General features: G+C 36.5%; 2 protein-coding genes across 4 annotated transcripts; one reads left to right on the forward strand and one right to left on the reverse strand.

The window, feature by feature from the left end:
* The first annotated feature begins 1,985 nt into the window (after positions 1-1,985).
* LOC112503788 (pre-mRNA-splicing factor SPF27 homolog) lies at positions 1,986-16,413 on the forward strand. The gene is made up of 7 exons (XM_025107785.1): positions 1,986-2,302; positions 5,708-5,883; positions 7,754-7,837; positions 13,959-14,028; positions 14,112-14,245; positions 14,317-14,369; positions 16,097-16,413. The coding sequence occupies exons 1-6, from the start codon at positions 2,057-2,059 to the stop codon at positions 14,363-14,365; spliced, it is 759 nt and encodes a 252-aa protein (XP_024963553.1). The 5' UTR covers positions 1,986-2,056; the 3' UTR covers positions 14,366-14,369; positions 16,097-16,413.
* A 2,856-nt stretch (positions 16,414-19,269) lies between these two features.
* On the reverse strand, positions 19,270-26,664 carry LOC112503789. 3 transcript variants are annotated; one of them, XM_025107787.1, is made up of 5 exons: positions 26,630-26,664; positions 25,066-26,040; positions 23,712-23,999; positions 22,370-22,461; positions 19,270-20,203 (listed from the first exon to the last, which is right to left on the reverse strand). In XM_025107787.1, exons 2-5 carry the CDS (start codon positions 25,990-25,992, stop codon positions 19,405-19,407), a joined length of 2,106 nt encoding a protein of 701 aa, XP_024963555.1. In that variant the 5' UTR covers positions 25,993-26,040; positions 26,630-26,664; the 3' UTR covers positions 19,270-19,404. The 3 variants fall into 3 exon arrangements, with proteins under 3 accessions (XP_024963555.1, XP_024963554.1, XP_024963556.1); XM_025107786.1 differs by having other exon boundaries at positions 26,134-26,650; XM_025107788.1 differs by having other exon boundaries at positions 25,066-25,335; positions 25,831-26,650.
* Positions 26,665-26,981: the final 317 nt, after the last annotated feature.

Consider the following 26,981-nt stretch of genomic DNA (forward strand, 5'->3'; position numbering starts at 1 on the left):
AAATGTTAATATTTTTTTAATAATTGTTGATACGAAAAATAATAATTTGTAACTGATTTAGGGACAAAAAAATCAGATATTATGCCTGATATATCAGGATCGCCCCACCTACCCCTAGATCGCCCCCGAGCGATCTTGACCCTAAATTCGTCTTCCAGTGGCCTATGATATGACAACGTTTTGACAACGATAACGATCTATTTTGTCTTATTACGTAACGGTTTATATAAATAGGCGGTGGGAGGGGACTATTATCACCATCCCAACCGACCACCGACTCCACCATATAGAAACACACCTCCGACGTCATACCATCGACCACTGATCACCGTCCATCGACATCTTTCACCGTATACCGACATCTACCACCGTCCACCTTCGGCATCTACCACCGTTTGCCGCCACCTACCACCTTCCATCATGGAACAACTCGTAACAAAACACATGTTTTTAATTTAACTTAAGAATCTATTTTTGTCTGGTATTTAACTTAATAATCTATTTTTTTATTTTTGTTTAGATTAATTTTGTACAACATTTAATTTTTGAATTAATTTTTGACAAGTGTTCTACCAATCTTTTTTGACGTTGAGGGCACAAATTTCCACACTAAAAAAATTGATGTTGAGGCACAAATCTCCACACTAAAAAAATTAACGAAAAAATATCTACTAATCTAAGGTTTAGATATATGTTTCGGGCCATGGTTAGATATATCTAACCAACATGCAGATTCCTCCTTAATTAATTGATAGTGCAATATGAGGACCCCTTTTTTCATTCTCAATCTGAAGAAATATATTATCATGTTGGAGGGTCCCATTTACAGTTTAGCAGATATGAGTTATGTTTGATAACGAGTTTCCAATTTGGGCCGGAACTTCGCCCACCATGTTATACCACCCCTTTAATTATTTTAAGATTGTTTGGTAAAATGACCGAACATGATAATATTAAAGTCGATTATTTTAGAAATAATTTAATCGACATATCAGACAATAATGCAATGCGTATCTGCCTCGTAATCATGCTTCATTCGGTATTCCTAGGACGAAAAAAAACCACAATGTCCAACACTTGATTTGCATCTAGTTAAAAATTTGGAAGCCTGGAATCAATACCCGTAAGGTTCGTATATATGACGTATGACACATCAACTGGTTACCTAAATTCTTTTAAATAAGAAGAAGTTACATCAACCAATTTATAACAGTGTGATGGTTTATTTATTTTTTTAAAAAATTCAGGATTTTCATTATTTAAAATGTAAAAATTTAATAGTTTTTTATTTAAAAATAATTTAGAGATTTAATTATTCAAAATAATAATTTTAAAAACTAATTGAAGGACTAGAATATTTAAAATAAATAAGTTTGTTGGAATTTTCATTTAATCCATATTGTATTATAAAACATTTGATAAAAATTCGTAAAAAATATTTTTCATGCATAAAATACTGTTTATTAATGCATATTACTTAAAATTCAAGATTACAAGTAAATTGTGTGTAAGTATAACTTACTAAAGCTCCATATAAATACAAGATAAACATCTCATTTTATATATAAAAAATCTAAAATATAATTAGGATAATTATTGAGTTCTAACAGAATACTTGATTATTATATTTATAAAAACTTATATTATTGAACTTAAATTAAATTATTTTGTTATGTTAAATTAAATTATGATAAAAATTTTGAATTTGATAAATTACATGAAAACAAAAACTTTTAAATGGTTAATTTGATACTAATATCGATATAACTTTTTTAAAATTTTATGATATTTTATTCAAAAATAAAAATATTATCGTTTTATAAAACCAGATAAAATCGTATCATATCGACGTAGATAAAAAAAATAAAACGAACCATTAAAATCAAGATGTACACAAATTCAAATTAAACATGTTACAAATTAGTTTGTGTCTCTATCTCTAAAACCATCGTTAATAAACATGAGGATTAAATGAAAAAACCCTGCCGCCTTCATTTTTAGGACTCTCTGATCGTTATAAGCTCGAGGAAATCAGAGTGATCACGAGTCGTCAACAATGGCGATGACGACGGCCAACAACGGGGATAAAGTAATGCTTCTAGAAGCTCCTCCATCTTCGCGGCCGTCTTGGTCTAGTAGCGCAGCACAAATCGACGCATTGCCCTACATTGATGATGAGTACGGCGACCCCAAAGTGAAAACCGAGGTTGACCGCTTGATTGAAGAAGAGATGCGTCGTAGCTCTAAAAAGCCTTCGGATTATCTTAAAGACCTCCCTCCCGTTGCTAAATTTAACTTCGAGGTATTTTCTTATTTTGATATATTTCTAGGGCTTTACTATATGCTACCTTCGTTTCCGCAAAGCTATAATGTGTCGCTGCTTTCTTACATATGTGCATGAGTTTGTAAGTGTTGAGTGTTTTTTATTTGATTCTATGCGATAGGCCTGCTTGAGCATGAGTAAACTAACGATTGCAATTACACGGTGTAATGCCTAGTCGAAGCATATTCAGCTTGGTGGTTTAGTAAGCCAGTGTTAAAGGCTTTGGAATATTTTGTAGGTCACTCGAGAAATTAGATGAGTTTTGTAGGAAGTAGAGAAATATTGTACTGAAGACAAACGGCAAGACGTATAGGCAGATGAAGGGACACAATTCAGAGGGTGATGTGATTATCTTGTTGGTCCTGACAGAGAGTTTTATTTAATTATTATTTATTAGTAGCAAAAGGGGATTACTAAGAATTGCCATCTCTCTATTAACCACGTCAGAGAAAATGTGGAATTTCTAAGCAATTTATTTTGGTAAATGAAAACTCAAAGACTCCATTAATGGTGGGAAGCAAAGTGGAGAAAAAAAAGAAGGAAAGTTAAAGATGGAGAATGAATTTCTATTTCTCAGTGATTGTTCAAAGATGCTGAAACAAGGGTATACATAGTATATACACATACGAATATGAATGTCTTACTCAACTAACAACTCAGGGAGACATAATTAATTGACTATTGCAATGTCAATAACCAACTAACTAAGAAAATCACTGCCTTAAATCTCTATGTATTAAACAATGCTACATTAACTAGGATATAGGTTTTAAACAAGTCCCAAAATACCCTTGAGTGATGTATATTGCAATGCAAATCTTGTGCCATGTGAATGGAATGCTGATTTGAAAGAGATTTTTGCCTATCATCACCACCACCATTAACATTGTTTTTTAGTTTTGTCTACCTCTCTTGCAAATTGTAGACTTTAGAGGTGTCAATAATTAAATACTTCCACTTTGCTCCATAAAATGGTAATCTTGCCTTCTTTAACAATAAGTTTAACATTCTTTGTACAAACATGGAATATAAGACTAGAAGCCAAAACTACAACTGAGGCACTATCACAATGAATAAGGGAAGAACATGGTCAAGGGAGTTCTTTGTTGTAGATGTCACAAGGTCACTGAGAGTGAACGATCAAAAGTAAGAGTTTAGAAGATCCTTATTACCTTGTAAAAGTGTAATGTAGAGGCACTATCACAAGTATCTGGAGTTCATTATCATTTGGCATTAAAAAGGCAAGAAGAAAAAAAAGCTAGAAAGCGTTTTTTCAGATTTTTGTTACGTGAATCTTAGTAGTCTGAGTGCCTTTTCTGTTTGATATGTTACAGACATATTAACCAGTCCAATTATAACACAGTAACACACAGAGAGAGAAATAAACCAGAACAAATGAACCTTGCAAATCTCACACGGAGTAGGGTCTGAGAGGGGTATAATGTACACAGACTTTACCTTCTTTATCCCAGGGAGTAGAGAGGCTGTTTTCATGAAGACCCTTGGCTTGCTAAAAAATATTGAGGAAAAACACGGAAAAACACACACAGATGCATCTAACTATGAACTATCTATATATGACTCTGAAAACATCGTGCATGAGATGAAGCTCGTATATCTGTTGAAGACTGGAAAGAGTAGTCAGGCCTTTTTTTGTTCGATCTGTTACAACATATTAAACAGTCCAAATCTAAAACACACACGCATGTATATATTGCATTTGCAAGTGAATATTAAATTATGATTATTCAAAGATGTAAAGCAACCACGACTCTTGAATCTTGATTTTTGAGGAAGGATGCATGAAGTCGCTACCAAGAGGAAATGATGGTATGGTGACATGGGCTGATGTTACTTGGAAACATGGACCCATTGACGTATCTGTTTTTATGATTCTTGTGTATATACGAGGCTAAAACAAACCAACAAGTGAAAGTTATCTCATAATTCATGCATTGAATATATTTATATTCATGCAAGTGTTTTCCTTTAACAATGGGCCTAAATTGCTAATTTTTGTAACTTCTAGATTCTCATTGTTCATTCTTTTAGAAGGATCAAAATTGAATCTTCTTGTTGGCTTGCTTTTCTTATCTCATGTTCTGCCTATGCAAGCGTGGCGGTCAAATGCTTAGCCAAGAAGGTCTGGCTCTTAGGAAGGCTGGCTTCAGGTGGCTGGTGCCTAAGCAAGCACAACTGATGCCTGGTCTCCAGCTCCTAGCAGAGCATGAGCTGTTCCTAAGCAAACATGTCTGTGCATAGGATTTGGCTAATAAGCTTGTTCCAAAGTTGAGTCTAGAAAGACTTATTTCAAAGCCTAGGCTACAAAATTCATTGGAGAGTCAATACTAAAAAGATCACTGGAAATTTGATCATCAGGCTGAAAATTTGACGTTCTTGAAAAATATTCTCTAGACAATTACCCCTAGTCCACAAGTGAAAGACTTTCCACGAGATAGAATCAGAGTTATGGGCAAAAAGAATATTAGTTCTCAGCAAAATCTCAACAACAATAATTGCAGCCATAATAATGTTCTGTGAAGAAAACCTGACTGTCTAGGTATCATGTGACGATGTGATGAGACATAAGTTTTGAAGCACAATGTGTGACAACACTAGAACACATAGTAAAATAAAAATGACAAATAGATATGTGAAATATAAGTGAATATGGTTACTAAACAAACCTTCATGGTATATGACCATTCTTATAGGCACATTGTTTATTACCTCAAAACAGACTTGGCACTTAAAGAAACAAATGCCAAATAGCCCTAGTGCAACTGATTTGCTAGAGACAGCTCTGGAAGGGCCAAAACAGGAACGACTAGAAAGGCTTATTATATCTTGGTAGGGGCGCTTGGTCTGTCTTTTCTGTAACAACTCATCACCTAGTGTTTACTGCATTTTTAGCCCCTTGACTAAGCTATTCAACGTAATATTTGTCGACTCTTGGGTTGTTAGTGGACACCCGTTAGTCATTTTTTTTGTGAGAGGGCAAGTTTTAAATCAAGTATTATGCTGAACATGAATGAGGATGATAATAGATCATAGAACTAGAAAGAAGTGTCTCGCTGTGCCATCCATGCCTATTATATGATCTTATTCATTGTTAATTGTCGAATACTCATTTTTTTCATCTTATCAGTAACATTATTCTTACTCTCACATGTTGGGTTTAGATTAACTTTTCAAGAAACTAAATAGTCAAAAGTTTTCTGTTGTCTTTTTCTTCTGAATGCGTCAGGTTTGGAGGTGTGTTTGGGTTACTCATAGTCTTGGGTTCCCTTATCCTGTGCTTGTGTATGTAGTAAATTATCATTTACTGAACAAGAATTGAATCCAAGTATTCTGATGCATGTCCTATATGGGGTTTTCCTTCAGAATTATCCAATGCTTGCTAGGGAGTATGAGCGAGTGAGAGCTGGAAAGCCGATGGTGCCTCTGGATATGTCAAGGTATGGGCTTGACATTCCATCGATGAACAAACGGAATGATGAAACTGCTTGGAAGCAGGCACTTCAGAAATCTCAACGTTTACTCCAGCATCAAGTTATTAGGTAAGATTGAACTTTGACTTGTGAAAGGGTTATTTTTGCTCCATCGGTGATTCTATACATTCTAGTGTTATTGTACTAACATCTTGACCATCTCAGAATTAATAGATTTAGATGGTAGAAGTAGCTCAAAGCCAATTGGGATTTGTAGAACACCAGGAGGAGTTTGTTATGACAGATGGAGATTAATCAAGATTTAGATGGGGATAGGGTAGAGAGATTTGGGTGAGTGGAATGTGTGAAGGGAGTCAGTCTTGGGGGCTGTTTGGAAAGAGCTATAAGGCTTTAGCTTATTCAGGTAAGCTATACAAAGTTACTTGGAAGTGGCTTAATGGCTAAAAAAGAAGCTTATTTGGTCAGCCCAAAAAGTCGAGTCATATAGACCCAGCCGTTTATCATCCCACTTATTCCCCTTTACTCCTCCCCATCCCCCCTTTTCATCTTCATTCTTGATCCTGACAAAGACGATGGCATCATACAAAGGTCTATTTACTCCTCCCTCCATCGATTCACAACTCTAGATGTCTCCATCAATTGATAATTGGATTTTCCCATATATTGACAAAAGAGAAGCAATGGTGTTGTTGGGTTTTCTTTCCTTTTGATTTTCTAGGTCCCCCCCCCCCCTATTTTTTTCCTTATAAATAGTTGCTCCTCTCTGAAATCTCGTTTCTTGCTATTGGGTTCTTGCATTAGAGAAATGGTGGGAATGTTATTGAGTTCTTGTTTCTTCCTTTGTTATTGTTGAAGCTGTTTCTTTTTGTTGTTTATTGTATTTGACAAATTGAAGGAACAAGCACTGTTGTTGTCTAATAACTTGATTATAATACAAAAGTGCACTGTTGAAAAAAAAAACAATAAGTGAGGGTTAAATTGTCATTTACATTATTAGACTGTTCGGTACAACACAATTTAACATAATTTATACAGACAATTGAATTCCTACAAACAACTTGGTATATACTAAGCATAATGAAAAAACAACTGAACAGCACCTTGGATAAGTACGCCTCGTAGAATTTTTTTGATAAAGGGGAACAATGCCCTAGTAAAATTTTTTCTTCAGAAAAAGGGAATAACAAATTAAAGATGGGAATACCCATCATAACCAAAAGGCTTATCTCTGTATATATTTGCATTCTTTAAGAGCCAACTAGCCTAAAATGAAATCTCATGAAAATGGACAAGTAAACCCTTATGGATTTTATAGAAACAATCCATGAGATCCAAGTGGAGACTGATTCCTGGAAACCCAATTAAAAACATTTCCTAGAATAATACAACCCATCTGAATTGCCCACTATTCATGCGCCTAGACGGTTCACCCCTGAATTATTTCTACTGGGTTTTATGTTTAGCCTACCCCGATTAGTTCCTAGTAAAGCTGCTTGGTGTTGATGTTCCCATGAACTTTTTTTAAGATTAACATGGGGGTAGGGTAGAGAGATATGAGTGAGGGGAATTTGTAAAAGGAATGGGGCTTATTTAAGTATGCCTAGAAGTAGGAGATGCATTTGCTGAAGGCCTAGGGGGTTCACCTTCATATAATTTCTACTTGGTTTCATGTTTAGCCTACCCCAACTAGTTGATATAAAGGCTACTTGATGTTGATGTTCCCAAGAACTCAGTTTATGCACTTCGTTGAGCTATGTGATGTATTTCGGATAGTAAGTTGTAATTGTGCTATTTGCAAATTCTATTCAAGGAGGTGTTGGTAACTGGAACGAATGAATGGATTGGAGTTTTGACATCTTAATATTTAAATGAAACTAAAAATATTCTTTTCTCCATCGAATTTTTGCTGTTTCCTTGGCTCCCACATCTTGATCTGGTGTTACCATTTTGTGTGTAACTTGCTCTTTTGTGATGCTAGGCTGGAAAATTTGGATCTAATGTCCAAGTACGGGGCAGATGTATGGAAACAACACAATCAACGGTTAGAAGCATTCTTATCAAGGTCAGTGTGATCAACATCCTTCCTCTCCTTTGATGTTGCTTTGTTTCTTCTTCTCTATGAAAATGTATTTTTCATCATCTGTATCCAAAGTGCTTTTCCTGTCATTTTCACTCATTTTTGTAATGCTTTGAAGATATTTATATGTTTTCATGGAACTTCAACACGAAGGAATGGTATACATGCCCAACAAAGTCAAAGTAGGATGGTTTTTCCGGATTTCATTGTTCTTGTCCTGTTATAACTATAACTGCTTTCTGATTATCAATTTGAATGCTGTATTTTAATCAAGATGGTTGTTTTTTTATTGTGAGAGTTTCTCTCTTCTTTTTCTTTTGTGTGATTTTTGTAAAGCACAAGATGCCACCCCCTATCAGATTGTTCCATTTAGGCCATTCAATTTTTATGTTATTAGAAAATTTATACTTGTAGCTTTTTTGGCATTTCATTTGTTTCATTAAATTTGTATAGCTGGCTTTTGTAGGATAGAATAACACCTAGTAACATTTATCACTTCTTACCTGTGATGTTGTGATGCTCCAGAAAGACAAGCTTTGTGTTATTTGTTGTTGTTTTTGTACCATGCTATTTGTGTTGTTAAAAAAGTCGATGACAGTAACGTTTAGAGAGAATGGACGGCAACTGCTGTGAAATGATTTACACAATCTGACAACATGACTAGTGATTTGCTGGACAGGTTGGTGTAGTGTAGGGTTTAATTCTTTTGTAGTTTGGCATGAGTAGTGATGCAAAGATCATGCTAGCATTGGGCTCCTGCAAAACGCATTTGTTTCTATTCAAAGAGTTGATAGATTTTTATCCTTCTCTTCCTAGATTTTATGCCACAAAAAACTCATTGAAAATCAGCTAACATCAAAATTTTCATAAATTACAACCCATAACATCAAAGGAACTCTCAAAACACACATTATGTCATCTTCTTGATGTTATGTTGCAATGAATGTGAAGTTTGATTTCCTTTTTAGTGTATTGAGAAGTTTCAAGCAGAGCTAAGTTGTTGACTGAGGCCCTGCTTACTAACCTCTTACCAGGCCAAGTAAGGTGCTTTTTGGTTGCTTTTCCATTAGGTCCTGTGTAGATTAAGTTGTCTGTATGGATGAAATTAAATTATTGTTCGGCTATTATGCTGAATAAACTATCTGAATAATATGAATGACCATTTTACCCTTTATTGTTATATTTTTATTTTTCCCCATCAAAGTCAAAGTAGATCGATCAGTAATAACAATGAATTTGTTAAATTGATCAATCAACCATAACAAATGACTCCTTAAAGTAAAAAAACCGAAATACAATGGTAGCATCAGCAAACCAAGAATGTCTACAAGCACCAAGGTGAGCTTGAAAGAAAATAGAAAAAAGAACATGAGCTTTCATCTCAGAATGTTTATAAGCAGTAACAAAATTTCGAAGAATATGGAATTAAAAAGCATAGGTGGGGTTGGTAATCACAGACACTGGTCTAAATCTCTTCATCTCCCATGTTCAGAAGTATTGGAGATAAATCCTTGTGGGTCAACGAAGCCTCCATCTGCGTTATCGAAGTCGATTTATTAGGGGTTTTCTAAGTCATGATTTGTTAGGGGTTTTTTCTGAGTCACAATTTGTTAGCGTTGATCGGGAAGGAAATAAAAAGAAGGGAAAGGAGGATTGGAGGGGAAAGACGATCTTTGATGCAGCAGAGGGAGTAGATGAAAGGAGGGGGATGTGGATGAAAATGGAAGACATTCTTGGAAGGTTAGCGAGAGAGCAATCTCCAATTTTTGGACTCCATCTTTTTCTTGTGACTGAGAAGGAATGGACAACCCAAAAGGGTTTTTTAGGAATTTTTTTTGGCTGAATCTGGATGATTCTATTTCTTGGGCTGATTGAATAAGTCTGTATGGCTTACCGAATAGGCATACAGCCTATTCAGTCCATTAAGCCACAACCGCACAGTTACCCTGGTTAGAGTTAGTTGGTGTTTACCAAAAAAAATTCCTCCTCTGACCAAGATTATCGCTGACTGAGCATCTTACTTAAAGGCTGTTTACTTACCTCTTACAGCCTCTTACCCAATAAGAGGTTCTTACTTGGATAAGAGGTGGAGTGTTTACGTTGGTTCCAGAAGTTTACGAAAGGAAGAAATTTGTCATTTAGTGCTGACCATGCTCTTACCATGGTCAGACATAGAAACCTATCTGATTGTAGTCAGAGAACAAAATGTTCCTTATTTACCCCTCTTTAAAGGCCACCAACTGATTTATTCCTTGTTTCAAGACATGGCAACTGATTTCCATTTTGCCGATATCACATACCTGTGGTAAATAATAGACATCTCAAGAGTTTCTCTTATAGGTTCTGATTTCTTTAATGTGTTTGGTTTGGACCACCCTCGTTTTCCTAGATTCTCGTCTGCTCCATCATCTTCTCTTTCATTCTCTCTCTCTCATCAATCTCTCAGGAACCCTCCATTTTACAAAGTCTGGCGATCAAATGATCGAATACCCACTTCAAATGAGACCAAAAAACAAGAAAACCAAAAGATTTTAGAAGCAAATTCAAATGTATGCTTAAAAGAATGAAAGAAGAAGAACAATAAAAACAAGAAGAATGGTATTCGAGAGAGTAAGAAAACACCTATGTTTATGTATAAAGTTGAAATGATGTCTTGAATAAAAAAAGCTTGGAATTGATGGTTTTGAAAACCAGAGTAGTGATGTGCTGTCAACTTTTGAATGGGTACAAGTGATGTACTGTTGTAGCTATTATTGGTTTTCGCTGTATGTGTTGGCATGTTATCAAGTTTGGTAATTTATTTTTATAAGCATAAAAAATGAAAATATATGTAAAACATTTGAAAATATGTCATTACTTAAAAACAAGGTTATTTTTGTCAGTACTTATCATGGTCAGATCTCTTACTCCAGTCAAACCTCTTACCCCAGTCGGCACTTACCCAAATTTTTTAGTAAGCAGCCCCTTAGGCAAGGAGATAATCTGCTGCTTACCTGAGTCAGCATCTCCTTTTACTGGATTTACCTCTTACATGTGCCCTGTACGCCTGCGATTATCTCCCAGTTTTGCTGTTAAAGAATACATTGCAAGGCTTGTAAATTGTGCATAGAAAACTATCCCCCACCCCCTTTGCGTTGTATTCCTCGTCTTCTTCGTCTACCGCAGAGGGAATCGCTCCAGCTGGTGGTGGCGGCGGCGTCGCATAACTGGGTTGGGAACGGAGCAAAAGAGTAGGTGGTGGTGGTTGACGGCCAAAGAAAGTTGGGAGTAGAAGGGGTTTCTGAACTTGGGGGATAGCAAGGGGTGGTTGGATGACGTGGGTGGTTTTTTAATTTTAAAAGAAATACATTTTTTTGGGTTAATGATATAATACCAACAAAATTATTTAATTTAAATAGAATTTTAATTTTTAATGGAAGTATTTATATGATGGTCTCTTCTGTGACACACTCATTAGTCTTATCCTTGCACATACAAGATCTAGGGCATACTAGGCTATTTGTTTGTACTAAGTTTGGGCTTGCAAAAGCACCAATGATTTAGTCAACGAATTATAGTGTATGTATACACATAATAAAGCAAATAATTTAGCCTCTAAATTCATTGATAACTCTAGCAAAAAGAAGGGGGGATGACTTCTAGCTTCAACATGTGGTTAGTAGGTTCACTAGTCAATCTAACTTGATCAATGATATCATATTACAATACTCACTGGAAGCTTATGATGAATACCAGACTAATTTGAGGGATATAAAACTTCATTAGACATCAACTGAATGATTATGATAGGGTTTCCGGCCTACGAGAAGCCAGATTATCTCCCAAGGCTCTTGCCGAAAATAGACTTAACAAACTGATCGATCCCCTCCCACACTCGCCGCTTCTTATTTATATACTTCTACTAATGCCTTACATACTTCTACTAATGTTTTGCCTACTTGTATATTCCTACCACAGTTGACTGTCATTGACTATTTGACATCCTAAGTAAACCAGCCTCATGTATTGACTAGTCAATACCCAAGGTATAACAATACCTGGCCCCCAAACTTTCACCTTGTCCTCAAGGTGGGAAGAAATGAAAAAAATTGAATAAACTCTTTGCATCTACGATGAGTTGTAGTGGTGGTGATAGAGGTGGCGGTGATTCCTGATGATCATCGGCCAACCAGCCTCCCGTTTTGATCAACAAAGGTAAAAAGTCATATCCATCAATGCCTCGACTTTCTGGTTTCACCTTTCAACACTATTGTCTTTGGTATAGACAACCTTACGATTAGATTCAACGATATTTTGATCTCCGCTTCTGTAATATCCTTTGACCCATATTGTTCTTCGTTCCACCCTTTACCTCCCCTTCTTTTTCAGATTCCTGAACCACCAGCAAATTAACTTTCTTTTTCTTGCATTTATGCCTCAGTGTGTACTTTTCGTCACATTGATAACATAGTTCTTGAGCTAGGCGCTGGTGTAACTCACTGACAGATAACAATTTGTATTCTTCCCTGCTTTAGCTGTTTTTACCAACTGCCTCACCACAGTCCTCGTCAGCCTCAATGATGTCGGTTCACCCACCCTTGTTACCTTTATGCTTGAATGACTCAAATCATCATTTTTTTTCTTCCATGTTTAGTGTCAACTCACTATTCAACGGCTTCCAAGATTCCCCTACATTTGGCTTTCCATGTAACCCCACTGTGAAACCCAAATCACCTCCCAAGTCACCCAACCCACGGTCTTGTGTTTTACCTTCACTTGTACCCTCTGCAGTTCTTTTAGTAGCCCATCCATTAAATTTTTTATTTCAAATTCATGTTTCATTTCCTTCGCTTCCATCTCCAATTCCATTGCTCCTTCCTCAATCATCGACGATAACTGCGGTACTTTATTTCTAGTTAATGGTTTCAAACCATTACTATACTGATTTAAGGAAACTTCTTTTGAAACTCCTTCCTGCGGCTACCCCACCTTCAACCAATTTCCTTGAGTAGCCAGACAAGGACTCCTGCCTGACGGCCTTAATTGTCGTAACAACATCATCTTCAACTCATCCCATCTTTTAAATGGTCGATATTGATTTTCCCATTGGAACCATCCTAGAGCCTCGCCCTTGAAGCAGAATCGTGCAATCTTGTGCTCCTCCCTTGTTAACTGATTCAACTTGAAGTAACTTTCAACACACATCACCCAATCATCATAATCCCCTCCCTCAAATGTTGGTATCTCCAATCTTCTTTCCTGGATCGTAAAACCCTTCCCGATCCCTGTCATCTTCTCTTCTTTCATTTGTAGCAACTTGTTCTTGAATCCCGTTTCCAGCATCTTGAGTAATAGATCCATCTGCTTCAACACCACTTGTACATCTTCTATTAGGGAACCGAGTTTGGTCTGCATCATCCCTAAACTGCCCTCGATTTTGTTGATTCTTGGTGAAATGCTTGTCGTCATCCCGTAGACCGTAATGCTCTGATACGAATTGATGAACATCGGACTAATTTGAGGGATATAGAACTGTGTTACCCATCAACTGAATGTTACGTTAGGGTTTCTGGCTTTCGAGAGGCCAGATTCTCTCCCAAAACAGACTTAACAAACTGATTGATCCCCTCCCACACCACTTCTTATTTATATACTTCTACTACTGAATTACATAATTGTACAATTCTTACCATAGTTGACCCTCATTGACTATTGGACTTTCTAAGTAAACCAGCCTCTTGTATTGACTAGTCAATACCCAGGGTATAAAAGCCTGTTGTTCCCTTATATTTCCCAAGTTGTGTGTGACATTGGTGTCTTAATGTTTGTTAAATATATTCAAAGGGGAGTTTGTTAATCTGTGCTGATCTGGGAGCTTTTAATAATTTATAGAACTTATTTTAGATGGGGAATGGCTTTAATAGATTAAAATGGTGTCTAAAAGTTCCACCATAGCCTAACGCTTGACACAGTTTGTTGACGTAAACTGTTTTTGAGGTCTTTATATTAGGTTTGTTGTTGAATGGCAAAGTAAAATGGTTTTTAAGTCGGTCATTCTGATGTACATTTATACATTTAAGTTCTCTTAACTGTTTCCATTACATATTTTTGGTGTTTCTTTTTCCAGAATGCAAGCACAGGCAGGTGAGTTAAATGGAAAGATAGAAATTGTTAATCGAGAAAGAAAATATCATCAGGTACTTTTATATGCAGCAAGTTATATTTGATTTTATGAGGGTCATAAGTAGTTCGTTTCACATGCACTGTGTGTTTCAAACAGCAAAACACAGCATACGAGCTTAATGCTCTATCAGCACAGTGGAAGGAGCTGTGCGAGAAGAACATAGCAATTGAAGCTGCATGCGTAAAAGTTGAAAGCTACCTCGAAGAATTAAAAGCAGAAGCTACGGAAAGGTATATCCAGTTTACAATTTATAAGTTTTTTGTTTATTTGAAACATTAAACATCTATGCTCTTCTATGTAGAGGCTGGAATCTCGATGTTAATATGGAGAATGACCTTTCATTTCCTTGATAAGGTATGGTTCCTGTCAACTCTGATATGAATAGAGGAGACACATAAGATAGAAAGCCAGGGCATATTAGTCTTTTCCTTACAACAAAATAGGTTGCAATGCATGCTTCTTTTAATTGGATTCACTATGTCAATGGTGTTGCCGAAGGTTTTTTTAGTTTTGTTTTAACGTGTCACACCTATTGTGCGATATTGCACGTTGTTAGTATTTGACACGTCTGGTTTTAGCCAAGTGATATGAATGTATTGCTCCCAGTCAATTAGGAAGAATTAAATCGAACACAATAATGTTGCCGACTGACTCAAATTATGGAAGTCGTCTTTTAAGGCTTTATATCAACATTACGAAGCGGCATAAGTACACTTGCTCTTTGATTTTTCATTCCTCTTCTTTTTTAATCTATATTTTCGTCCAACTCTACAGAGCTGATACCCATTGCTGTTCTTTTCGTGTTCATTTGTTAAAATCGTCACTAATCCACTTTCCCATCTTGATCTTTCTCCATTTTCTTGTGCTGTCTTACACCTTTTTCTGTTGAAGGTTTTTTTTGTTAACCCTGGGTGTCTAGGCCAACTTGCTCGCATCTTGACCAATCCCATGGGGCCTTAAAGATAACAACCAAGAAAATCCCTAGGGGTGCGTTTGGGTACAGTGGACATGACAGAGATGAATAGAGATCATTGTCTCACGTTTGGCAAGACTTTATGTGGAACAGACAAGAACAAGCTGGAATAGGCCTGTTTTACCCCTGTCCCATGGAACAAGATGGATCAGACCTATATTTTACCACATAACCTCAACATAAAACCTAATTCTCTTCGAAAGCATCAAATAAGTCTCTCTTTACATTTTATTCATTCTTTAAATTTTATTTATCGTATTTTATGCTATTTTGAACTTTTCCTTTACCGTCCTCAAAATATTATTTTTTATACGGTTTCTATATGTTTTTTAATTTATATAATTTATTAAATATTAATAATAATAAAATATTATAGAAAATGTATAAAATAAAAATGGAAACTACATCAACTTTTTATTTGGTGCTATTTTCGTAGTATTGACGAAAACTTTTTAATGATATATATTTTATAGTAAAAATATTTAATTTATTATAATTTAATAAACTACATTAAATTAATCAAAATATATAAAAGATATAAACAATTCATTGGGGGTAAATTAGCCATTTATTTTGTCCTGTCTCACTAAACGTTGAACAATTGTTTTGCCTTGTTTGTTCTGTTTTATCCTGCCTGGATGCCAAATGCACCCTAGAGGCCTGATGGGACTCACACTAACGACCTATGGGGGAGGAGCCCCAAGCCTTTACCCTTTATTTGCCGGTTGAGCTAACCCTCAAGGTTCTGTTGAAGGTTTTTGCCGTTGGAAAATCGATGAGGAACTAGGGATACAAGAAATAATTGGTTTTCATCTTTAGGACCAAAGTACTTGGCTTTCTCTCTTGAAAAAAAGTCAGCTCGTGTCGAAACATCAAAAAAGGTTGCTACCCTTTGCAAAAAATGAGTGATTTTGGACAAAAATCACCAGGATTATCATGTTTTTCTTCTTGTTGCATTTACATTTCTAGAATTTGTCCGAAAATGCTCATTTGCACAATGTATATGATTTGGGTTTGTATTCAACAAAAAAACTAGAGTAGGATGGTTGGTCCTGCTATTTGTAATGTTACTATAGATGGTTGAACATGAATGTTTTTATTTTTGCAGAGTTATGGAGATCGGGGAGATGATAATGGAAAACGATCTGAATGAGGTGCGAAATACTCCCAAGGCTTTTTCACCGTTTGTTCAGAGTCGTCGGTTGTATGTGTAGTAACGGGTTTGTAGTCGATGGCTGCTAGAATTTGATTCTTTGTTATGGACAACGTAAAGAGGGAATTTCAGCCACTTTTCAATAGCATGAATGTTCTATCAAAGGTAAAGTATGATGTTATAGATGAATGCACCAAATTGACTCTGTTTGGTCGATACTTTTTTGGAAATTCTATGATTAACGAGTTAAATCGCTCAGCCGATTTTTATCATATTTTACATGCATAAAATTAAAAGGAATTTGCAACAAATGGAGAATCAATTTTGGCTTGATTCCAATTTTAGAAAACTATTTCAGGGGGCGTTTGGTTTACGGAATATTTTATGGAGTGGAATGGATCTGTCAAAAGAATTTGATTTTGAAGGAATTGGAATGGAATTTGACAACACGTTTGGTTGGAATGAATTGGAGTAGGATATGTTCAATGATTTGGAATTTGTCTGTTTGATTTGGTAGAATGTAGCTTTTCCGAATTCAAATGAATAAATGATAAATGACCAAAATATCCTTTTATAACGGTGGTGGTTGGGTGGTTCAGATCGATGGTGGTTTAGATTATTGGTGGTGGTCAACAATGGTTTAGAATGGCGGTGGTCGACGGGGGTTGAAAACGGTGGTTTAGATTGGTGGTGGTTCAGAGGGTGGTGGTGATTGTGGTTCGGATGGAGGTCATACAAACTCTACCCAAGTTTTATCTAGTATATTCATCAATTAAGATCAAGATATACTTTTTTCCAAACAAGCTCTGAGTGTTGGTTAGACCACATAGATCCACATGCAACATTTCCAGAGCTCTAGAGCAAGATGAGTCTGTCTAAGACCTTTTTTTTTTTTTTTTTGTAAGGGCGTCCGGGCCAAAGCTCGACTAATCCCCGTCAAATTTGGAGGCTAAACATGGCTCCACTTAAATGTCGCCAACACTCCCCTCCCAGGACTCGAACTCGGGTTCATGACTATGCCATGCTCAAGCCTTTACCACTAGGCTGGAAGGTCTTAGACTTATAAGCTGAATTTTTCAGTTTTCCCATCTCACTAGCAGAGCACAAATAATCTTTATCAAACTTTGAGAGCTGGTAATCCTTCCACCAATTGTTGCTTGACTAGTTTATTTAAAATTGGAGAAGTTCATATGTGAGAATCTTATGTGCCAAAGCCGACTTTCATAATCCTTCATAGATGATACAAGACACACAAGAAGGAGAGGTTGTGTTTGGTAGAGGAGAAAATTTCAGATGATATAGGTTCCTATGTCTTTTAGCTTTGAGTGCTTCTTCAACGGTCTCTGATTGTATTGTCCATTGCTCCTTGTGAAACTTTACTTCATATCTCTTATAACAAAAATTGATTTATACTTAACAGATTGTGCTTTAGACCATCAACATAAGCAGCTTTAGATATAGAGATATTTCCATCGGTTAGAACACCATGTCTGCTGATTATTCCTTTATTGTTGTTTCCAAAAGTTACCAAACCTCCAAGTTTGTCTTTGAATGAGGCTAGCACTTATATCACTTGTCATGTGCCTAGAACATCAAGAATCCAAATATCAAATTTGCACATGTTGGTCTTGTAAAGACAATTAAGATGATTTAGGTATCCATTTCATTATGGATCCTTTCTGGTTACCTTTAGATGGAGATTTAAGCTTTCTGTTTTGACAATGTTGGCTTTTCCCTTTTCATGTGGTCTCTGAGTTTTGAAATTTCCATGTTTATACATGAATCCAGAGATACCACACTTCTTACGACAAAAATCCTTTAAAAGTTGAGCTAAAAGCTTTGAATTTGCAATTAAAAGGACAAAGATGGTTGTCCAGAAATTCTTTTAGGTTTCATTGAAACAGAAGTAGAAGCCTTATTATTTTACTCTGAATTAGCATTAGAGGTTCTTACAAACTTCCTATCTAATTCAAGAATTGTATTCTTTGAGTCTTTGGCTTTCTTCTTCTAAAGAAGTCTTCACTCTCCATTTTTCTTCTCTTTTTATCGTGAAACAAGGAGAAGAATTAAAAGTTTCATCCAAAACAACTTTTACTTTATGACCAGGAGTGAATCTGATAGATTTAAATAATAAAAAAATGTTGGAAGTATCTCTGATTTATTTACTCTTCGTCTCTAGTTCAAGTTCTAGAGAAGATTTGTCTTCTAAGCACATTTCCATGAAATTAGAGCAAATGGGAAGTTTAGGAATTTGAATTTTTTTATTAAAACAGGTTGGTTTAGACTTTCATTTGACAATTCAGATTTATTATTCTTCTTAGGGACTATTTCTAGAAGTGCTTCAGATAATTCTTCATCAGAATCCGAGTCTAGAAAGCCCTTTTTAGCTTTTCAAAAGATAGTTTCAAGGTCTGGTTGCTCTGGTGTTACTTTGTAAACACTATATCCTTCACCATCTCTTTGTAAAGATACTTGAATATCTTTTATTTTTCACCAGACGAATATCAGGGAATGAAATAGAAGAAATCTTTTTATTAGAGTTAACGATTTCCTTTTTAGTACACTTCTGAGCGTACCTAATGTCGAATGTTGAAGATATGTTTGTTTTCTTGCTCCCAGTAACGGAATCAAGATCATTACCCAAGAAGTATAACAATAAAAGATCTAAAGTTTCAAAACCTAACTAGAACAACAAAGCACGAAAGTGGCGGACATGAAATTCAGGTGGAGAGCCGAGGGAGAGCTACAGTGTGGTGGTCCGGTGGAAAGGGACGGACAAGGGAGTGGGGAGAGGCCGAGTCCATGAGACTTTAAAGACGGGATTGTGAATTGTAACCGTTTATTGATGGTGGGGGTGAGTCAAACTGGCTAGCTTATCAGCTAATAACCAACACGACAACCACCAACTAGTTTATTAGCCAACAGCTATCTTTCTAGACTGTTTCTGGTCGTTTGTCAAACATAGTCTTAGAAAACTATGCAAGTATGTGATAAGTAAACGACAACAAAATACTTGTAACAGGAGCAACCATTTCATCCATTTGCTGTATATAATTCCAATTATTGTGTCACAAAACCATGAAAAATAAAAAGAAAAAACAAGCCCATATCATAAACAAACCCCCCCCCCCCCCTTCTTTCTTGAAAACTAATTATATGACACTCCATCTCTACCCCCCAACGATCTGTTGAAGTTGTATATACAAAAGTTGAAAAAAAGAAATGCTGACCCATCTTCCTTCCATTGGCAGAAACTATAAGTTTTACCTTCTGGCATTGCTTCCAGTTTGTGATGGCTCTGAGTTTGCACCAAGTGCAGCTGCAGCAGATTCTACGTGTGTAAGGAGATGATCGTAAATCTTCTTCCTTATACGATTCATCGTCTCTGGGGAGATATGACAAGTTTCTCCTTCATCTTTACTACTTTCAATCTTATCTAACCAGTCATTGACACTTTTGAGTTGAGATAACATGCCTGCAATCCGACCATTATCGGATATTGTAACATCAGCATCCAAGAATCTTTCTACAAATCCCAAGAACCAATCTTGCGACTCCAGTTTTAACATTTGCCCCAGTTCTACCGTTTCATTAAGACCAGCTCCTTTCTCCCATTTTAGTGGAGGTGGGGCTCTTGCCTTTTGGTCAATTGTTGGCCTTGGAGTTGTTGAGTTGAGAATCTTGGATTGACGGGGCTTGACTTGGGTTTTTGGTGATGCAGTCTTGGTTGTGCTCTCAAGAACCAGGGTGGGCTGGTTCCCAAGGAGAATAACGGGGCTAGAAGGTGGTGCTTGCTTGCTGTACACCGAGAAGGATGATAAGTTTGTGGTTATGGCAGCATGGACCCAGTGACTTGCTTGTTTACGCTTATCTGATGTAGCTTTTAAATGTGTTTCTGACGGGTTATCTTCGCAATCTGATGATGAACCGAGAGCAACGATTTTGGATAAAGATTCAGCAATCTGATGAGCATTATTCAAGCCAGCATGCATTGCCAAGAACTGCTCCACAGCAGGCTGTGGGTTGTCTTCGTTTGCAAAAGAACAGAGCTCGGCATATGTGCTGTCATACAAAAACATGAAGTTTTTTAAATAAAACTGAACTTCAAATGTTGGGACAATCATATCAAGGAAGTCATAAGAATTATATATAGTAAAGCACAAGGGTGGTGTCTGATTGGTTTGAGCTTGGCTCCAAAGGTCAAAAGTACCTGGAGATCCCAGGTTCAAATCCAAGGAGGAATAAAAATCCCCTTGTAGCCATGGAGGTTCAAATGCCGTGACTCCGGGCTATTTGCAAAGCAGATGGTCGTCTTGGGATTAGTCGGCTTGCATAACGGGTTGGATATCCAGGTTTATAAAAAAAAAAGAATTATATAGTATATAGAGAGAGCGGACACAATCATTTGTTAACCAAGTAAATAGTATTAACTTTACAAACCCATCTGAGCTGTTATTTTTTTGATCAACAGTTATGGTTAAATGGGTGGTTATAGAATGACGAAAAAAAAATTAAATTGAATTAAAAGAAGGGCAATTTTGGAACAAATTTTTATTTTTGAAAGATATGATCATCGCTCAGTCTCTCCTCTCTCCCTCTTGAACTGATGGTGATGGTGTTTGTTTTTATTTTTGGAAGATAATCATGTTTTATATGGTATTTGTTTAAAGTTCATAGTGTCGTTTAAAATATGAACTTTTGATTGTTCCCATTTTTTTATCGATGTTCACAAACAATGATTTTTGTTTAAAGTTCATAGGTGAAACAATGATTTTTGTTTAAAGTTCATAATGTTGTTTCGTATATGAGCATTAGTTGTTCCAATTTTTTTTTCTTCTGAAGTTCATAGGTGAAACCAAAAAAATGAGATAATTAAGGAGGTTTAAACAAAGTAATGAAATAGAATGTGATAATTAAGTAATGAGATAATTAAGGAATGTGGTATTAATATATGAAAAAGATTAAAATACCCCTGTTAGCAAAGTTTGTACTAATTAAGCGGTTAACAAAAAATGGTGCATATATATATCTATATAGATACAGATAGAACGATAGAAAGAGAGAGAATGAGGTTCAAAGGAAAACCTCACAAAAATGAGAAGCTGAAGAACACCTGAATAATCATTCATCTGTATGGTATGTATCAGTGCATACAAGTAATTAAAGATGTTACCTGCATGTTATGCATGTGTGCATACCGTACAAATTACTTATATGCATATATGCATATCCTACAGATGAATAGTTACTAGGGTGTTCCTCAGTTTTTCATTTTTTTCGGCTTTCTCCTTAAGCTAACCTTATATATATATATATATATATATATATATAGACTTGGGATAATGTGAGACCAAAGGTTTTTCGTGAGACCCGTAAGACCAATTCTCAACCCTTGGATTAGATCTACAATCTGAACATTTATAATCACAAAATTGCCATGAGACTTCTCAATAATCACAAAATTTCCACCGTGCAACTTTAGACCATCAGATCATTAGCTTATAAAGTTGATAAATGAACATAAATTGGTCTTATGGGTCTCACGAAAAACCCTTGGTCTCACGTTAACCCAACCCTATATATATATAAATAAAACTGAGAATCAAGAGATAAAGATTCTCTTCGGTGAAACCCCCCCTCTCAGTGACCCCCCTTCCATCGACCGCCTACGTCACTATCACCACCACTACCCATGGCCACCAAACCAAGAGCCACATCCATGTGCGACACACCAAACCAGGGAAACTTCAGCTCGATATCTGTTTGTATGTGTGTGCATTTTCTGGATCGAAAACCAGGGATCTGAATTCTTCATGATTTTAGACAGTCCTTGCTCTCTCTTCAGTCCTCAGCCATGGGGGATATAGTTTTTGTTGATTTAAGTAATTTTTTTTCCATTGAATCAAGTAAATTCATGATTTTGAACAACTCTATTTTTTCTGGGCCACAGATGGGATAGGGGACGGTCGGATGGGGTTCACTGTTGCAGGGAAGGGGTGAAGAGGCAGTGGGGATGGCGGTAGGAGGGAGGTGGAGAGGGAGAGGAAATTTGGGAGGAGCTAGAAGTAGAGGGCTGCCATGGACACGGATCGGTGTAGGGGGGCCGTGCAATCTGTTTCTATACGCGCACACATATATACATAGATATAGATCGCCCATGATCCTGCTGCCCCAGAAACACTAATCTTTTGACCATTAAATAAAAGTGATTTCTAAGCCACAAAGTACCTTATACATTGAAGTATGGTTTCGCAGGCTGAAGCCTCTTGAATAGCCTCCACCGCAGCAATTTGTGCAGCATCTCTATGCTTCAGGACTTCCTGCATAAGTATAACATGAGTTGTTCGTAACGATGATTCAAGAAAGATATTGATGAATAAGTTCATCTGTGTAGCAAACACAATGTAAAGACAACATGCCCCATTACGTAGTGGCAAAACCAACAATGTAAAAATCCCAGTAAAATGTAACTTGTATATTTGTTTGTAGGGTTGCAAGTCATGTGCTGTGGAACATTTATTGTAAATGATCTTGTTTAACCAAGAAAGGGCAAAATGAATCAAAATGCAACAAATTTTGGTTAAATTCCTAATTAATGTAACGGGAAAAAAATCTCATATTTTGTACCTATTTTGATCTGTGACCTTTTTGATCTTGTAACATTTGATGACGTGGATACCCCTTATGAAATGTTTACAATGAAATAGAGGATAAACTTACCAAAGGGCCTTTGGCCTAGCGGTATGTGAGTCCTTGGCCTTCTAGGAGGTCAAGGGTTCAAACCTCACCAAAGGTGAGGAGGGTGTGTGAGTTTATTTGTTCTATTTGCCGTATATAAATATTATATACTTAAAAAAAAATAGAGGATAAACTTAACATCCACGTCAAAATGGGTAAAAGTAAATACATTAGATAAGAAATTTATAAATTTCCTTATACAGATCGACAAAAGAATTATTTGTTACACTCAATATGAACTAAGGTAAACTTCGTTTCATTTTGATGCATTTTTGCCAAAAAAACAAATACTTGCATCAAAACCATATAGGGCCCGTTTGGTTTTGACGGAACATTTTTGAGGGATTATGATTTCATGGAAGGATTTGGATCTTTGGTGTTTTTGGTTTGTAGGATTTAGAATGGAATTGAATTTCATTCTTTTATAAATCTTGTTTGGTTTGTAGGGTATGGAATGGATTTTTTTATAAATAATTTGTTTGTTTCATTAAGATGTGGACGCAATGGAGAGAATAGGACAGATTTGAAGAAAGAGGAGGGGTAAAGATGCGATAGAAACAATTGAAATACATGGGATTTGGATTTGAAATGATAACTGACTCGAAGGGATTTCTAAATCTGTTGGTTGTGGGATTCCAATTCCAAACTTTCCTTCAAACCAAACAAAGGAATGTAATGGATTTCAATTCCTAATTCCTCCAAATCCTACACAGGATTGGAATGGATCTACAATTCCTAATCCCTCCAAATTCTACCAAATCCAAACCAAAACTAGAAGTGACTCACACCCTCCAATGACGCTATCTATAGTGGTTCAATTTTGGGAACATACCTTTCCAAGCTTTCCAATAGACAAAGGGAGTGAAGACCAAGAACCACTTGTATCGGTCAATCTCCTATTACTCAAAGAAACCTTGATCATGTTTCCTGGATGCAAAGCCCCTGCTGATGATTTTTGCTTACTTGAATGAACAACCAAATCTGGAATCGTAGTAGTCACTCTCGTTTGAGGTGTGTGAACCTTACTTTCCTCTTTAGATGATGACTTATTCACAAATGAAGTTGCTTTATTACTCTCCTCTTTAGATGGCATCCTTTCACTTGTCGATTTTCTTGAAGTCTGCATCATAAGGTTATTTGGCATCATGTTAATTAGAAATGATAACCGATAAGAAATAAATCAAACCAAACTAACTGTAAATCCTTTTCTACCCTTGAAAGCCCCGGTTTGCAAATTAATAATTAAAATAAACAAGCAAGCGGGCTATAAGTGACGGAAATAGGTTAAAACAAACAAGGAAACACAAAACACAGTAATGACAACTGCTAGAACTGTTGAGAGAAAATAAGAACCTGTTCGATGTTTCAAATTCCTTGTTCAAGTGTATAGAAGATACAACTTGTCCCCAGCTTTCCTAGAGATATGCCCCAAAGTCCTCTAATCATGACAATGACGGTTATGTACGGAGGCTCTATGCATTCTTTTATAACTGTCTTATAACAGCCTTTTTGACTAATATGTCACCTATATTTGTGCTTTACAGATATGTTTCTTAGGGGCTGTTTGGCTGGTTTTCCATTAAGTCCTGTATAGATAAAGTTGTATGTGTAGATTTAGCTGTTTGTATAGATTGGGAAGGTTTTTGTTTGGGTGGGTTTTTCATAGATGGAAGGAGCATGATTTTTAATTGGGAGGGGCAGGTTTGGAAAAAACTTGGCTTTCTGCATACAACTTTCCCATAGAAGCTTACAGAATAAGCCACTTTCTATATCATTAAGTCACTATCAAACAGTCATATATAGCTGACTGAATAAGCTGTGAGTCCCATTAAGCTCATTAAGTTGCTAACAAACATGCCCACTAAGCTCATTATTCTTTTTTGGCAAGCCGGGGTAACCTCTCTATCTCTTGGAACAGAGGTAAGGTGTGCATACATCTTATCCCTCAGACCCACATTCGGGTGGGATATACTACGTTTGTTTGGTTTCGTTTATGTATGGAACAACTAAGATGCTCACTTGAAAGTTGATTACATTACAATGGAAATTAATGCCAACTTGAAGATGCATATAGTCTGGTATACACAAGGGAAAGACAAGACATTTTGAACAAATCAACAGAACCGAGCATTGTCTGTTTTCAGATAGTCAGATATAAAGCAAGCTCAAACTAAGAAAGAACTCACAGAAGTACTCCAAGCTTCAGGCTTTGAATTCTTCTTGGTGATATCGATTCTTGGAGTCCTCACATCCGTACCACCTTCCCAGCTCTTCCTAAGAGCCTTGTGTCCAAAGTCAATACTCTGAACAAAACTTTTTATCGAGTTTCCCATTCCAGACTTGTTCACACTTGGACTTGCTCCACGAGCTGGACTCGTTTTCTCCCCAAAGCTCAATTTATTAATCGTCTTCTCCATTCTGTTGATGCTCGACTGCTTCTTAATCCCATTGGAGAACTTCTCAAACGAATTAGGCAATGAATAATAACTTGTAGGAGACAAAAGTATAGGTTGAGAATTGAACGATTTGGTTTTTAATGACCGATTTGTCACAATTGCATCCAGTGCCAACTTTGGTAATTGAGATTTAGATCTTCCCAAAACTGGTCTAGTCTTCTTACTATCCAATTCTTTATCCTTTTGTCTCCCATTTAATCTCTTCATGACTCTTTTGGAAGGAGATTTGGTCTTATTGAATAACATAGAACCAGAAGCAGAACTACAATTATTGTTGAGGAAACCTAAAGAGTGGGTGGCAACTATATCTTCCGGGGTTCCAACACAAGGGTGCCGGCCAGGAACTGGCCGGACCCCTTGTAAAATGGGCACCGGAGAGGCTGGCTCGAGCCTATCGACATGTATAAATTGACCCAATTGGATCTTATCACTGAGAATGAGATCAATATGTTGATCAGGTAAAGATACATATGTGGCATGAGATGAATCAGATACCTTGAGGTAAAACCCTTGGTTTTCAAAAAGCTCACCACCAGCTAAAGAAGGGACAATGCTCACCACTTGCAATAGAGATGATCTGTGCTCTCCTCCAACCTTCACATCTGTGTTCATGTGTTGAAGCAATTTTAACAGTACACCAGGGACCGGAGCAGCCATTGTTGTTAACAACTTCAATATGCATCACACCACTCTAAACCCAAAAACCTAGATCCAGATTTTTTACGAAATCATTCAAATGGGTCCACAAATATGAGGATTGCAAGAAACTCAAAGTCGAACTGGGTTAAGAAATCAAACCATATTTGGTGGCAAATATGCATTGTTACTAGTACATCAACTGAAACCCACAATAAAGATCCATCGATTTTTCATCAACACCGACAAAAAAAGGTGGAAGCAGAAGAAAAATATCAATAAATAACCAAATTAGGTAATACCCAACAAGTTTCTTCAGCTTAATCAAGATGGTAATATGTATAATTTGATGGGATGAGGAAATTGGTGGAGGTTAGTATGATTAGCAATAATACAATGAAACAGCACACGAGGAGAAGACAAATGTCATTGATTGCAGATGGGTAAAAAGTGGCAACTCAGTTATGAGGAACAGGACAAGGATCGAATCTAAGCTCTTTGAATTCCTAAAATTCGAGTTGTTATAGGAATTCCCATTGATTTTTCTGCTCTTTCGTTCAATCATACGGATAAATAGCTTTTTACAATGAGAAAGGGGAAGAGTTAAGAGGCAAATTTGTGAGAAATTCGTATCAAATACACAATCGAGCAAACTGACCATGAAGAAAAACAAATAATCAGCAGAAGAGGCTGAAGACACACGTCTCCTTTTCCTTCACCACAAGCTGTGATCTGAACATGGAGAGAGATAGAGAGGGACCCAGCCCCCAGGTAGAGTTTGCTTTTCTTGTTCTATTCGGTGGACGCCCACTTTAGGTGTGTTTTGGGATTACTTATTTAAAACCACTTTTTCCAAATTCATGATACACACTTATACGGTGTTAAATTAGGGAAATTTATAAAAATAACCGTTTTACACACCTTTTTGTTACAAAATAATCATATTTTAGAGGTTTTGCCAAAATAACCACTTGGATCGCCCCCGGGGGCGATCCGTAGATAATGGGGGC

This window comes from Cynara cardunculus, unplaced genomic scaffold, assembly GCF_001531365.2.
Source record: "Cynara cardunculus var. scolymus isolate 2C unplaced genomic scaffold, CcrdV1 Un_Scaffold_3812, whole genome shotgun sequence".
NCBI classification, from domain to species: Eukaryota; Viridiplantae; Streptophyta; class Magnoliopsida; order Asterales; family Asteraceae; genus Cynara; species Cynara cardunculus.